This window comes from Tenrec ecaudatus, chromosome 10 (genome assembly GCF_050624435.1).
Source record: "Tenrec ecaudatus isolate mTenEca1 chromosome 10, mTenEca1.hap1, whole genome shotgun sequence".
Classification (NCBI taxonomy): Eukaryota; Metazoa; Chordata; class Mammalia; order Afrosoricida; family Tenrecidae; genus Tenrec; species Tenrec ecaudatus.
In genome coordinates, this window is record NC_134539.1 from 3,444,101 (window position 1) to 3,459,228 (window position 15,128).

Below are 15,128 nucleotides of genomic sequence, written 5' to 3' on the forward strand. Positions count from 1 at the left end.
TCCATCAGTCCAATATTAGTCCATATGTCTGATGCCAGTCTATAGAGTCCTCTTCAGTCTCACAAAACACATGCAAGGACGCCGAATGCAGAATGATCACAGGTCAGTGGGTGCAGAGTCTTATGGATACAGTGGCGGTAGAAGCATCTCAGTGCTGGCAGGGGTCTCCACCTGGCTCCTCCAGCTCCCAAGGACACGGGGGTCTAGTAGTGTAGTGTCATGTGTCTTGTCAGAAACGGGTCTCCAGGGAGGGAGTCTTGAGTCGTGTCAGTAGAGAGTCTCCAAGGGAATGAGCAGAGAAAGAGTGTATCTCTCTCCTCCAAGGAGGAAAATACAGGAATTCCCAGAATTCTCAGGAGAAGGCCACGCCCACACAGAGGCCTCATTGGCTGTGACCCAAGTGACAGAGTAGACTCCACCCCTTCACTCTTAATCCCCTCAAGTCCCAAACTGGCCCCAGATGATGTCACCAGCACATCTGCCACCCCGCCCTCTCCCAAGGGGGCATTTGCATAAATGTGCCACCCTGAGTTTTCTGTACAGCAGCATGTACCTGGGAACAAAGGCCCAGCAGAGCTCATGGAAACACAAATGCACGTGGGAGGTGGGCGCTATCTGTTATCTGCAAAGGGAGGGCCTCCTGTGTCTTTCACCTGAAGCTCTGTACTGACGTGGTGGCAGACCCTCGCCCACTGTGTGAGACGGACGCCCTCGTGAAAGGTTTGCGTTCCCGGAGATGTAGAAAACTGGGAGCCAAAAAAGGAGCACAGAAAGATTTCCATCCTGAAACACGATGGGGTCAATGAGCCGAGTCGACATTGCGTTTGTCCAACGGTGTCATTCATTCCATCGTTCATCCCTTCCACCGATTATGCCATGGTTGTTCTTAGTGGCGCTGGCAGCCACCAAATTGGCCTGCAATTCATGCAGATCCCAAGTACGATGGAACAGAAGGCTGCCCGACTGCTCGCCGTCCCCGTGACCAGTGGCACACCAGCCTGTTGAGAGCCATAGGGTTTTCGCTGGCGATGCCAGGAAGACAGCCAGGCCTTTCTTCCCAGTCTGTCTCGGTCTGGAAGCTCCGCTGAAAACTGTGCAGGGGCATGGCCACGGGCCTCCACTGGCACTGGCTGCTCAAGAGGCGCCCGGCCAGGAGCGGAACCCATTCCGAGCCCTCGTGCCGTGCTGAGCACTCGCCTGGGTACCAGCGGCACACCAGTGCGCACATTCTTACTCAAACAGCTCGAATCTGAGCCGGGAGGGCTGGGAGCGGGCACACCCCCCGAGAAAGACATAAACATCCACCAGGATGTGCACTGGTGACGAAGACGAGATCGGGGAAGAGGTTCCCGAGCTGAGAACCAACAGATGCAAAGGCCCCGGGGCAGAAAGGAGCCCAAAAGTGGGATCTCAGAGCTGCTGACAGAGAAAGAGCCAACCCTTCAGTGTGACGTTTGCATAGCTCACGCCAGTCATCCGAGAGGGCAGCTTGGTGGGACAGAGGAAGGGAGGGGCTGGAAGCCATGATGAGTCTGTCCATTAGCTAATCAGGAGCCTTGGTGGCAAAGGGCAGCAGTTGTAATCCACCTTCAGATCGCAGGGAGAAAGACTTACCTATTTACTTACTCACACAAGGATGGCTGCTGTCGGTGCCAGGAGTCTGTTCCGACCCATCGCGAACCCCAAGCACTATGGAACAAACCCATAAGCACCCCAGAACTACCTTTAAAAGTGGTGAAACTATGGGAGTGAATGATATATGAGTTATAGATCGAGGGAACTAATTTTAAAAATGTAAAAGGATACCAAACGTGACCAATGGTTCCCATGGTGAAGGAGGAAGGGCTGCTGTTTGGGGGCACTGAGTTGATGTCCATGGTGGTGGAAGAGTGTGTTAAAGGCTGTCAGCAATGGCTGTACAACACACAGAGTCCAGCCAATGGCAATGAGTTACATACACGTCGGCCGTGTGGAGTTGGAGAAAGTTGTGTTGTGCATCTTTTGGCGACGAGTTCAATAATTACACAAATAACACCGAGTACAAGGGAAAGCTATGTTCTCACATTGGCTGTGGCGGGGATGGCACGGCGCTTCTCGATATGATTGGACCACGGGGTTCTAAGTTATGTGGATGAAGTGCCAATAAAACTGTTAAACAATAATTATTTTTTTTTAAAAGTCACAGTCCCAGAAGCCCACGGGCAGCTCTGCTCTGTCCTGCAGGGAGGGCCACTGTGAGTGAGAACCGGCTTGGCAGGGAGTTTGGGGTACCACTGAGGTCACTTCCACGTGTGGAGATGGACCCGTGCCTCCTCCGGAAAGTCTTGGCTCTAACAGGCAGCTTCACTGATCGGGACTCAACCCTGCATGATGCTGTTCTCCCGAGGTTGACCTCTGACTGATTCTTCAGTGCAGCGGTTCTCAACCTTCCTCATGCCGTGAGCCTTTAATACAATCCCTCATATTGTGGTGACCCCCAACCATCAAAGTATTTTCATTGCTATTCATAACTGTAATGTTGCTACTGTTATGAATCAGGCGACCCCCGTGAAAGGGTCGTTCGACCCCCAAAGGTTTTGGGACCTGCAGGTTGAGAACTGCTATTTCAGAGGGACGTGGGGCAGGAGGCCAGAGACATAGCAGAGGGTGCCCTTGAGTTGACAGTGACTCCCAGTGGGCCCCACGTGACACAGCAAAATCTCCCCAGGGGGGCATTTCCGGGCTGTCCTGTTCGGAAGCACATGGCCGACTCTTCCTCCCCAGAAGCCACGCTCCACCTTCTGATGGGCAGCTGAGTCTTGGCTGTAATCACTAAGCATTTGCAACCATGCAAGTAGCTGACTGTGTGAATGGAAGGCACCTTGGTCGAAGGGAGCCCGCTGTCACCCTTGCTCCATTCACGGTATCGAATGTCACCCGCTCTCCCCTTAATAGGCAAACCCGACCCCATGGGGCCCTGCAGGAACTTAAAGGGAACTGGGGTTCTGTTCTCAGCTCTCCCTCCATATAATGCTTGGATCTGGTGGGGCAGCCACCACTGGGTCCAGCCGCTCCCACCCCACCCCCCTGGGCTTCACACACAGTAGTGGCTGCAGGCTCGTCCAGCGAGCCCCAGCACTGCGCCGAAATGGGTGGACTCTGGAGAGGCCGTTGTCCCTCGTGGCCCAGAGCCAGCCCAAGTGGAGGAAACTCCACCCAGTGGGAGGGAGGGATTGGGGGTAGGGGGTCACTTTTATTTAATGGCTAGAACAAAAGATCCTCTTGCAGATTACGGACTTTCTGTGGGGTAGCGTCCTGCTGGGTGATGCGGCCAGGAGACAGAGCCCAGGCCCCTGACATCTGGGAGATAAGGACAGAGGACGACTCCAGACAGAAGGATGAAGTGTTCTTTCTGCTGGGTCCAAGGCAAGGACAGACACTGGCCAACTGCACGGTGAAGGGGGAGCTCCAAGAACCAAACGCACGCCGTCCAGTCAATGCCGACTCTCAGCGACCCTGTAGGACAGGGGAGAGCTGCCCCTGTGGCTTTCCCAGACTGGAACTCTTTATGGGAGGGAAAGCCCACCTTACAGGCCCACGTTTGCCAGGGCTCCTATTCCACCTACGAGCAGGTGAGGCTAGCGCTGCCTTTCACGGCTCCTTGAGACGGGGCCGAGCTGCAGTGACGAGGCGGGGCGCACGGGCTGAGCGCAGCGTAGAACTGCCCCTGCGGGCTTCCATGACGGCAGCTCTGACAGGAATAGGGAAGGAATCGTAGGCCGTTTTTCTCCCTCAGAGTGGCTGGTGGTTTCAAACCACTGACCTTGAGGTGAGCAGCCCAGCCCGTAACCACGACACCACCAGGCCCCCTTTCTTGCACTAAAGTCAGGCTGCGGAAGACTCCTTCCTTTGCCCTCATTCCATCTGAACTGTACATTCCTCAGGGCACACTTAGGAACATACGTGACCTACACGTAACAACCATAACTGACTTTAAAAGGAGCCCTGGTGGTGATTGTTGGGCTGCTAACGGAAAGGTCTGGAGTTCAAAACCACCAGTCGCTCCTCGGGAGAAAGACGAGGTTTTCTACACTGTAAGGAGTGACTGTCTTGGAAACCCCCAGGGGGAGCTCCACCCTGTCCTGCAGGGTTGCCACGAGTCAGAATCAACTCAATGGCAATGAATTTAGTTTTGTTTTTAAATCAACTTTATGAAGGAACACAGGTAGTGGGCTATGAGCTGGGCTGCTAACTGCAAGGTCAGCAGTTCGAATCCACTAAGTGTACCTTGGGAGAACAAGGAGGCTGTCTGCTACTTCATCACTGTAATTTTGCTACCATAATGAACCAGGAGACCCCTGTGAAAGGGTCGTTTGACCCCCACGACCCACAGATTGAGGGGCGGAAGAAAGGGCTGGGGATCCTTTGGAGGGATGGTCCTCTGACCCCTGGGGTCACCATGCATCAGAATGGATTCCTGAGCTGGGTTGGCCCAGGGCCTAGAAAGAACCTTCTAACTTTCAAGCATACCCCCCACCCCCTAGTGGGGACCTTTCCGGAGCCTGAGGGCACAGAGCCCTGCACCCACCAGGAATGCAGAGCTCAGTGCCAGGGCGGCAGGAAAACACAGCTCTCCGGCTCAAGAGTGCTGAGCCTCAGCCCAGGGCCAAGAGGAGGAGGAAGGGCCGCCCGGAAATTCCCCGTGGTGCTGCTGCCAGTGTCCTGAGCACCCGGCTGGGCAGGGGCTGGGGAGGGCTGCCATGTGTGCCCTCTCTCCTCCGCAGAGTCCAGTCAGACAGCAGAACTCAGCCTTGTAGACAGACGGCCGTCCAGAGGGAAGGAGAGCACACTGCGATGTCTGCCAGCATCTAAACAGCTGTCTGGAGACTTCTCTCCCGTCCCTCGCTTGAAGGAATCTGGGTTTGCTTCCGTGGGAAGAGGAGGAGCGATAAAACCTGGCTGTGGAGGTGCCCTCCTGGGCTGCGGGGGGCCCTCGGTATCCAGAGAAGGGCAGCCCTTGGGGAGGAGCATGTGCAGACCGCGGCCCAGAGATGGTCCCCACAGAGGTGGGACTGCGCTCCCTGCGGATCTGCTCTGACGCACAGTGGCCCCAGCTGAAGTGCAGCCCCAGAGGGAAGCGCAGGTCTCTGGGCGGTCTTCCCATGAGACGGATTGCTGGGGTGGGGGTGGGGCGGGGGGGTTCTCCTGTGTGGCCACTGGAATGTTCGCACTGCTGGCCACATGCTATACAGCTGAGCTCCTTACCAGCCCGGGCTGGCTGTGGGCAGAGGGGAGGAAGTATTTCCGGGTGCCCATTCCCAGCCCACGAGTGTGTGTCACTGTGAGTGGGTGTCCCTGGACCTGACGTCTCCACGCTGGGCCCTTCCCATGAGGAGCATGGCTTGTGGTGAAGGCCTCCTTCCTCCCTCCCTCCTCTCTGGCCAAAGGGACCCACTGAGAGCGGTGGGCAGGCAGAGACTGACCCAGGGGGGGCTCAGCCCCCGACTGGTATTGCCCCTGGGCGGGGCAGGGGTGGGGAAACTAAAGCCAAACCCTCTGCCCTGGGTGGAACGGGCGGGACAGTGACATTGACTGGACTTTAGATGGGAGCCTGCGGGTCCTGGTTACTGGTTGGGCTGCTAACTGCAGGGTCAACAGCTTGAATTCAACCAGCTGCTCCTTGGGAGACAGAAGAAGCTGCCTGCTCCTGTGAGGATCTGCAGCCTCAGAAGCCCACAGGGGCAGTTCCAGCCTGTCCTGTGGGGTCGCTGCGAGTCAGAGTGGGGGCTTAGCCACGCCTTGTCCTGCGTTGGACGGAAAACTAGGACACGAGCCACAAGCCAAGCCGAAGCCATCCATCGTTGAGGGGACGCGGTCGGTGGAGTCGGAGTTGATGGCTGACACGGGTTGATGGGCCCGTGCGGACTCAATACAATATTCTCTCTAGTGATGCCACGCTGAACCTTCCCAGAGGGAAGAAAAGAGCAGATAGAAGGGAGGGAAGAAGCGAAGGAAGGAAGGAAAGAAAGCATAAAAGACAAAGTAATGGGCAAAAGAGGTCCGCACATCACAGCGAATTTCCGGTAGGTTTCTCCGGCTTTGAGCCTCTGACTGTCCCCTTAGCCTATGATTCACAGAAGGTCCACAGATCTGCCACCTGTGCTGACAGGGCCCCAGTGGACTGGTCCCACCAGCCTTCCTTCCAATACCCCCTCCCAGGAAGCCTACCGGTGCCGAAGCTCTCTTCTCCACACAGAGAGCAGCGTCCAGAGTCCATCAGATTTGAGAAGAACCTCCACCCAGCCGGGGTCTCGTACACAGGGACCTTCAGTGACTTGGCCACCCTGCAAAAGAGAAGGCGAGGCAACGGTCAGCGCACCCCCTCCTCCTCTCTCCTTCCTCCTCGCAGATGGAGCTGTGGGGGCACTGTGCAGTCCGCCATCAGAGCTCAGGGCTTGCTGGGCAGTGCCCACAGTTCTCCGGACATCAAGAATCCTACACAGTGCACCCCACCGGCGTATGGTGTTCCCTTTGCCCACAGCGTAGACAACCTGAGGTTGACGCTCACAAATTCATCTGTCCATCCCCCACCCGGCATTCCGCTGTACGGTGTGGGATGAAGTCCCACTTGTAGAGGGTGAAGTCACGTCTGGCACACCCCCTCCGGCATGCTGTGTGGCAACAATCATTCAACGTGTCTTCGCAGGGCACCTCTGCCCAGGAGTCCCTACAGGTCCGACCTCCCTTCTCCCCTCCCACTGGCATTGATCTGGAAGGCTACTTTGGTCTGGGCAGCAGGAAGGGGTCCCCCTCTAAGCAGACTTCACTCGGAAGTACTTCCCGGAGGAGACAGCCTGCGATCCCACTCCAGTGTTCACGACAGCCAGGCCCACCCCAATGTCCACTGAAGCAGAACAGACGAAGAACATGCGACGGAGAGTCTGGAAACACAGCCAACCAAAAGCAAAGACGTGCTGCTATCAAGTCCATTCTGACTCACGGTGACCCGATAGGACAGGGGGGACTTAACTGGCCCTGGGGTTTGCAGGACTCAATCTTTACGGGAGTAGAAAGCCTCATCTCCCAGACAACAGCTTCCGATGTGCCAGTCACTGTCGAGAAACACCTGCCTGCATCTCCCAAGCACACGGCAGCCAGGAAAACGCCAGCACAGGAAGCACACAGGCTGCTGCCTTCTGTTGTTAGATGGCATTCAGGAAATGGCACCGACGAGCCCATGCCGTCAAGCATCAGACTCCCAGAGGTCAAGGACTCTGCTTTGGGGTCCTCGGGGGTCACTTCCCCTCTGCTCCTGCTCCCACCCAGGACGCCATGCTCTCTCCCTGCGCGCTGTGCTGCTTGGGGAGACGGGGAGGTAGCAAAGCGTGCTGGCGGACGGACAAGCTGGGCCCAGACACGGGCCTGAAGAGTTCCGTCTGCATTCTTTCATCCCTACATGTCACACCCCCACGAGGAAAACTGATGGTCCCAACCTCGGGGGGCTATGAGTACAGCAACGGACCTGGACCCGGTTCCATGAGGGCAGCCTGGTGACGGGAATGTGAGGGAAAGTCACGTGAGACAAGGACATTTCCTTTAGGTTTGCTCTGGTCCAGCCACCTCACGGAATGGATTCCGGCTGATAGCCAGGTGCACTGCCCATGGCTCCCGAGGCCTCACATCGTCACTGGAGTGGAAAACCTCCTCTTTCTCCTGAAGACTGGCTGGTGGGTTCAAACCGCTGGCCTTGCAGTTAACAGCCTGGTAAGCCACCCACTCCGCCACCAGGGCTCCTTGCTCATGCCCAGCGGAGGCGAGTCTCTCAAACTCTCCCCACAGGAAGAGCGAGCACCTGCCTTCCCTTGCAGCCCCCTGTCATCAAAGTGCTCGGAGTTTTCCAAGCGGTTTTCTAAGTCACTTTCCACCAGGGCCTCCAGCCAGTCCTCAACCTACAGTTGAGGAAGGTCCCCCAGGTGATCTCTGCAGATGCCTTCCAAACTCACAGACACAAGCACCCACTGGAGGCTCCTAACACACCCATTCTAAGTACCAGGCTCCCGCCGGAAAGGCAGATTCTCAGTAGGAGGTCTGGCTGGAAGGAACCAACAAACCTGGTTTCAGATTTCAGGATCTTACTTCAAAAGTCCCCTTCTCTCTCTCTCCATGGTCTAAGAAAGAGCCACCTCCCTAGAAACCATGAAGACAGCCCAACCCCAACATAGCAAACCAAACCCACAGCTATTGAGTCGATGCCGACTCACAGCGACCCTGGAGGACAGGGTAGAGCTGCCCCTGTTGGTTTCAGAGACGGTCACTCTCAGCTGGAGTAGAGAGTCCCGTTTGTCTCCTGTGGAGCAGGCGGTGCTTCCCAACCGCAGCCCAGCCCATCACCACGCGGCCACTGGGAGCCCAGGGCCATTCCCAGAGCCATTTGTTTCCAGTGAGAAGCTCTCGGCAGGAGGACCTGATCACCCACAAGCCTCCCCAGGGCTGCCCACCATAAATCCAGGGTCCACATCGATTTGGCACGTGTGGATGCGTCGAGGGACCAGACAACATGTACAGCGCGAGGAAGGGCGTCCAAGAGAGGGTGTGGGCATGTGTATGTTCTGGCCAGAATCGTCCTGCAGGCTCAGAGCCAACTTGGCAGGTTCTAAGGGAGGGGAGAGGATTCTCAGCTCCCCACCCTTCCTTCTTAATCTGTGCCAGGAGCCCAGCAAGCTGAGGGCCGGGGCTGGCCAAGAAGGGACCGGAGAGTTTTACAGCCATGAGCCGCAGCTGCAGCTCTGAGAGCTAAGATAACAGCGGGGGCTTGCTGAGTGTGTGTGTGTGTGGGGGGGGAAGGCCCAGGGTCACAAAGGAATTCTCTCCCTCCCGCTGCCCTCTCCAGGGCTTGGGATGCGGAGGCATCCAGCAGAGACCATACGGGCCCTTGGCAGGAGTCCCTGGTGTAAAAGCGCCAACTGAGGCTGTGTCTCTGAGGGCCTGCGCCCCCCCACCCCCCACTCCTGCTGCCTGGGAGCCAGCGTGGCCAGGAAAGGCCGGAGTTTGGAGAAAAGAAAGGACACCAGGCTTGGCTTCAAGTGTCCTGCAGCTGTGAGGGGGTGCCGGGCATGAGCTTCTCCAGAGAGAAGGCTTCAGGCTGGAAACAGCCTGCCTCAGCTCCCCCGAAGTTCTCCCCAGGTGCCTCTCTCAGCCCGCTGTACCCTGACAAACTGGAACGCAGTGCTCTCCTACTGCTTATCTGGTTTCTCAGCACCACCGCGGCCAAAATACCTTATGTAGGTGACTTTAAACAGCAAATTTTTTTTTTCCTCAAAGGACAAGGCCTAGAAGTCTCCATTCAGGGCAGCGGTTCCAGGGGCAGACGTGCTCTTTCTGGGCTCCGGGGGGAGGCCCTGCTTCAGATTGGCTCTGAACTTGAGGTTTGGGACATGCCCTAAGAGGAAGCACTTTAAAGAGTGGAAAAGCAAGGGCACTACTTTGTGGCCTGAGGTGGGAATGACACGCCGTGGCTTTGTCTGTCGCCTCCTGTGCCCCTGAGAGCTGGACACGGAATCAGGAAGACTGAGGAAGAATCGGTGGGACTGGAGGGGAATATTCAAAGTACCAAGAGCGGCCCAAAGAGCCAGCAAATAGGTTTGGGAGAAGCCCGTCCAGAATGCTCCTTGGAGGCAAGGATTGCGACACTCGGTCCCACCTGCTTTGACCATGCTGTCAGGAGAGACCTGTCCATGGAGAAGGACCGTGTGCCTGGTACTGTGGGGAGCAGGGAAGAAGAGGAAGGCCCTGAAGGAGATGGATGGACAGTGGCTGCAGCCCCGGGCTCAGGGACCCTTGTGAGGATGGCCCGGGGCCAGGCAGGGTTTCCTGTTGTGCAGATGGTCACTATGGGTTGGAATGACTCAGTGGCACCTAGCAACCACACAATGGCTCAGGGTCAGGCAGGCTTCCGTTCTGCTGTACATGGACATCGGGTCACGATGAGTCAATGGCATCTAAGGACAACAAGGCAACAGGGTCGCGTTGACATTGCAGACATCCTGCCTCCTTTAGAGCAACCAGATCTCCCCAGACCCAGTGCCCACAGGTCTATTCCCACTCACCGTGACCCTTCAGAACTGCCCCGGGGGGTTCCGGGGTTGTCGATCTTAATGGAAGAAGAATACGTGCTGATGAAGGCTATTGGAAGGGCAGGGACTGGCAGAAGTACAAACAAATCGTCTTGGAAGAAGCACAGCCAGAGTGCTCCTTAGAGGCAGGACGCAAGACTTGTTATCAGGAGAGAGAGGCGCGGCCCTGAAGAAGGCCGGTGTGCCCGGTGCAGTAGAGGGTGCTGCACGATGGACGGACACCGGGCTGCAACCACGAGCCCCAACAGAAGGAAGTGGTGGGGATGGCTCAGGACCGGGCAGCACTTCCTGCTGTGGTGCACGGGCTGCTAGGAGCCGGAACAGACTCGGGCCTCTCAAAAAGAGCATCTTGACCATGAGCAGACAACGCATCTTTCTCCCGAGGAGCTGCCGAACGCTCACTTTGTGGTTAGCTGCCAACTCATCATCCCCTGCCCACCGGGGCTCCTTCCACGGGTGGACCCAAACCCAGGACCAACCGCACTGCCATTGCCAACCACACCGGCACGGTCCTACTCCAACCCACAGGTGGCCACCACTCGGAGAGACTCGCCAGCACCTGGCCGCTGGCTGCCGGCTAAACTTGTTAGAGAATTGCTGTCACACTCTTCCCCAGCCCTGGTGGAGCCCTGGTGGTGCGGCCGGTTAGGCAATGGGCTGATTACCACAAGCTCAGCAGTTCAAATCCCGCAGCTGCCCCGAGAGAGAAAGCTATAGCGTCTGCTCCCATAACGAGTTTGAGTTTCTAAAGCCCCCAGGAGTGGCTTTACCCTGTCCTACAGGTCGACTTGAGTCGGCATTGGCTTGACAGCCGTGGGTGCACTGTGTTTCCACCCCTCTTTTGGAGAAGGGGAACAAAGATGCAGATGAGCTAGCAAGAGCTCCTCCAAAGGCCCAGGGAGACCCCACTGTCCAGACGACCCTTCCCTCAGACAAGATGAAGCTGAGCCCTTGAAAAGCCAGGGCCCCTCCTCATGGGCTGGTGGTAGGCAGACAAGTTGTGCAGGGCCCTCAGGTCCACAGCCTGTGCCAGGTGAGGGACACAGTGGCTGCATGGATGGCCTCACACAAGTGTGAGGATGGCAGTGGGCTGGGCAGAGTTTCCTTCTGGGGACACAGAGCCGCTAGGGGTCAACACCAGCTGATAGCACCTGGGAGCCCTGGTGGCCTAGTGGATTGGGCTGGAAACCCAAGGTCAGCAGTTGGAAACCACAAGCTTCTCCTGGGGAAAAAGAGGAGGCTTTCTACTCCCATAAGCAGTTACAGGGACTTGCTGGCAGGGAGTGGGGGGGTCCATCTTTGTTTTAGTTTTGAGATGCTGCAGAGAGTGCCCAGCCACCAGCCCAGTCCTCTGGGGACTCTCCCTGGGATCCTTGCCCCGACACCCACCACTCCCCAAGCGAGCAGCTCCAACTCCCAGCAGCAGGGGGAACGGATGGGCTGCCAGCCACCCTTCCCCGCCGACACCAAGTTCCCTTAAAAGGCCTTGAGCACCCATACAGCACTGATGGGGCCAAAGCACAGTCCCTGCAGGGCCTCTCTCGCCCCTTATATGGTCAAGTGTCAAGATGGCACGTCCCTGCTGATTTATGAAGCCGAGGAGGGGAGGGATCCTGGGGGAGAGACGGGGGGCGGGGGGGTATCCTTCACCAGAGAAGACAGTCAAAAGCTCATCTTGCTGGCGAGGGGCTTGGAAGGCAGGAGGAACAGAGCACGTGCTGGCGGTGCACACCGGGGTTTGGGCTTTTTATCACCCGAAGAATAAACACTTATTTCCCCCTTGAGGAGCCAGGGGCAGCAGCTGGAGTTCTTGGTTGCTGGGCAGACCGGTGGATCTGCAGGGAAAGGCCGTGACGGCCTCCTCAGCAGAGATGCTGCCCTGGAAACCCTGTGGGGGCACTTGGTTTGGGGTCTGGTTCCCCGAAGAACATGCCGAGTGTCCCTTCTCTCAAAGAAACCAACTCCCTGCCATCAAGCCAGCGTGACTCACAGCGACCCTACAGGACAGGGTAGAACTGCCCGGTGGGTTTCTGAGACTGTGACTCTTTGTGGGGACAGACAGCCTCATCCGGGGATTCATGCCACTGACCTGTTTCTGGGCCAAGTGCACAACCAGGGGTCCTTTCCCTCACCCTCACCCAGTCCCAGCTTGTTTCAGAAGCCCACTCACCCTCACACAGAGCCCACCCCACAGGGAGAGCGATGCTCTCACCACCAAGTTCCATACCTTCGGTGACTCAACCACAAGCTCACTGCCAGTGAGCCTGTGCCAACTCAGAGCGAGCAGCCCGGCAGCACAGGGCAGAGCTGCCCGTGTGGGTTTCCGAGACTGCAACTCTCAGTGGGAGTTGAAAGCCCCCATGGCAGCCCGGCTGGACCCCACCCCGAGGTGGGGAGCCCCTCTCTTCCTCCCCACCCCGCAGCTCACAGGGCCATGGGGCTCAGCTGCGTGTGTTCAGTTTAAATGGCAACTTCAAGGTGTGCTGGTGAGCATGAATGGAAGTGTACGTGTGTGCGTGAGCACAGGCGTGATATATGCATGTGAGTGCGTGCATGGGTGAGATTGTGTGTGTAGGCACATTAGTAGGCATGAGCATGTGTGATCATGGGGGGGGTGAGTGGGTGTGCATGTATGATGTTTGTGCCTGGGTGGAAGTGTGTATAAGCGTGTGCATGTGTATGCATTGGAGTGTGCATGTGTGAGTGTGTGCATATGGTATGCACAGAGTGAAGGCATCCAAGGGTGCATGTGAGTGTGCCCATGTGTGTGAGCATGTGACTGCATGTGTGTGCACCTGACTATCCATGTATGGGTGAGCATCAGTGAAGGTGGGTGTGAGGGAGTGCATGGCAGGGTGTGTGTGTACACACGTGTGTGTGAGCGTGTGACGGAGCATGTGTGGGGTGGGTCTGGGTGTGCATGCAAGTGTGCGCACGTATAGGTGAATGCTGTATGTGGGTGCATGTGGAGCATGTGTGGAAGTGTGCGTGTGGTATGCATGCGTATGTACATGAGTGTGAAGGTGCAGATGTGTGCGACTTCTACAGTGAACCACTGTCCATCTGTCCGGGGAAAGGGAAGTTTTGAGACAGGCATCTCTGGAAGCCCTCTGCAGGAGAAGAGCGGGGCAGGCTCCCCACAGTGGGCATCAGGCATTCTCAGGTGGACTAACTAGGGGAGATCTCAGTCCTGTGGGCTCTTCATCAGCCACCTACACCCCCCCTCCGGACTTCTCCCCACCCGACAGAGCTTTACTGCCCCCGCACTCGCTGGCAGCCAGCTCCATTAGCTACTCCGAGGGGAAAGTAATTCAGGAAGTTCATGGCCCGCCCTATTCCTGAGATGACACAGACGGGCCCCCTGAGCGTTCTAACCGTCACTCATCTGCAGCACGTCGCACTGGGGGCGGGGGGGGGGGGTGTGAGTCTGGCGGAGGGAGATGCTGGAAGCCACCCACCAGTACTTGGTCACCCAACACGGTGGACAGGTTTCAGCGGAGCTTCCAGACTAAGACTAGGAAGAAAGGACTGGCTGTCTACTTCTGAAGAGCAGCAGGGAGGACCCTATGGGGCACAGCACAACCCATTGGCAGCAGTGGAAGATGGTCCTTTTAGGCTGGAAGACCCTCACCATACACGGAGGCCACAGGGGTGGGGGCGGGGAGCAGAGCAGGGATGGTGACGGTGGGCCAGGAACTGGCAGTGTTGTTTTTGGTGGGCCAGGGGTCATCCTCATGGCTTACAGCTGACTCGGCTGAAGAGTTAGCAGAACAGGACAGCACTTTATCCTGTGGCCGGGGGTCCCGTGAGTGGGAGGTCACCAGAGGACCACTCGCAGCAATAGCTGTTCAGATCCCAGAGGACAGCCAGGGAGGCCCTAGCCGAGCGTCCCTGCACTCACTCGGTGGCCATGGGCTGGAGGACTGCAGGGAGCCTGACTCAGGAACGAGGAACGAAGCAGGCGCATGACACACCCCTCTTAGTAAATGCTGTGTGACAAGGGGCACATCTGTCATCATGTGAGTATCCTCAGCCATCGCCCCTCGGAAGCCCTGGAGCCTTTTGCTCCCCAATAAAAGCCCTAGCCTTTGCTCATTCAGAGTCTCCCCTCTGATGACCCCACAAAGCGACTTCATCCGGCCAGCAGGGTTCCTAGACTTCTGGAGGACAGGCAGAGACTGGTCCAGAAACTCCGAGTCTTGGATGTCAAAGGAAAGGGGGTGTGGGGGGGCTTGTGGAGTATGCACAAGGGGCCCTGGTGGCTCTGTGTGTCAAGCATCAGGCTGCCAACTGCAAGGTCAGAGGTTCCGACCCCCCAGCCCCTCTGAGGGGAAAAGATGAGGCTGTCTGCTCCCCGTGAGACTTGGAGGCTCAGAAACACGGGGTTTCTATCAAGTCCTTGATGAAGTCACCATGAGTCGCAATCAACTCACTGCAATGGGTTTGGGTGTCCAGCTAACACGCCTGGCGTGACTCACTGAAGGGTGGAGGTTCATGTCCCCCCGCAGGCACCTCAGGAGAAAGGTCTGGCAATCTGCCTAGAAAAATCATCCCCTGAGAGCCCTGGGGAGCCCAGTTCTACACACACAGGGTGAAAGTCAAGTCCATGTTGGCTGGCCTCAGTGCCAGGGCATAGAGGGAAGGCGTGAGGAGAGGCGGGGGGCTGAGGCGTCTTGGGGGGCTGTAGCATTGAGTCAACGGGAGAGGCGGATCCTGAGATTTTTAGGGAAGACCTGTGTGCTGGATTCTCTCATGTGCCCTGAGAACACTAAGAACAATGTAGGGTCACGTCCAATGGGCTCACGGGACCCCCTCGTGGCATCATGATTATGCACTGGGCTGCCAACTGCAAGGTCAGTAGCCGGAAACCCCAGCGGCCAACAAGAGAAAGAGATGTTCTACTCCCGCCAAGAGTTACAGTCTCAGAAACGTCAGGGGAAGTTCGACCCTGTCCCACAGGGTCACACAATGAGTTGGAATCAACCCAATGGCATTGAGCTTGGGTTTGGGTTTGGG

General features: G+C 57.2%; 1 protein-coding gene across 1 annotated transcript in view; it reads right to left on the minus strand.

Moving 5' to 3' along the window:
• The window catches only part of PGM5 (phosphoglucomutase 5), a 96,821-nt gene that overhangs the window by 23,652 nt on the left and 58,041 nt on the right, over window positions 1-15,128 (minus strand). The window contains exon 7 of the mRNA XM_075559857.1: window positions 6,208-6,323. Coding sequence (XP_075415972.1) covers window positions 6,208-6,323 — 116 coding nt within the window. The remainder of the gene's footprint in view (window positions 1-6,207; window positions 6,324-15,128) is intronic.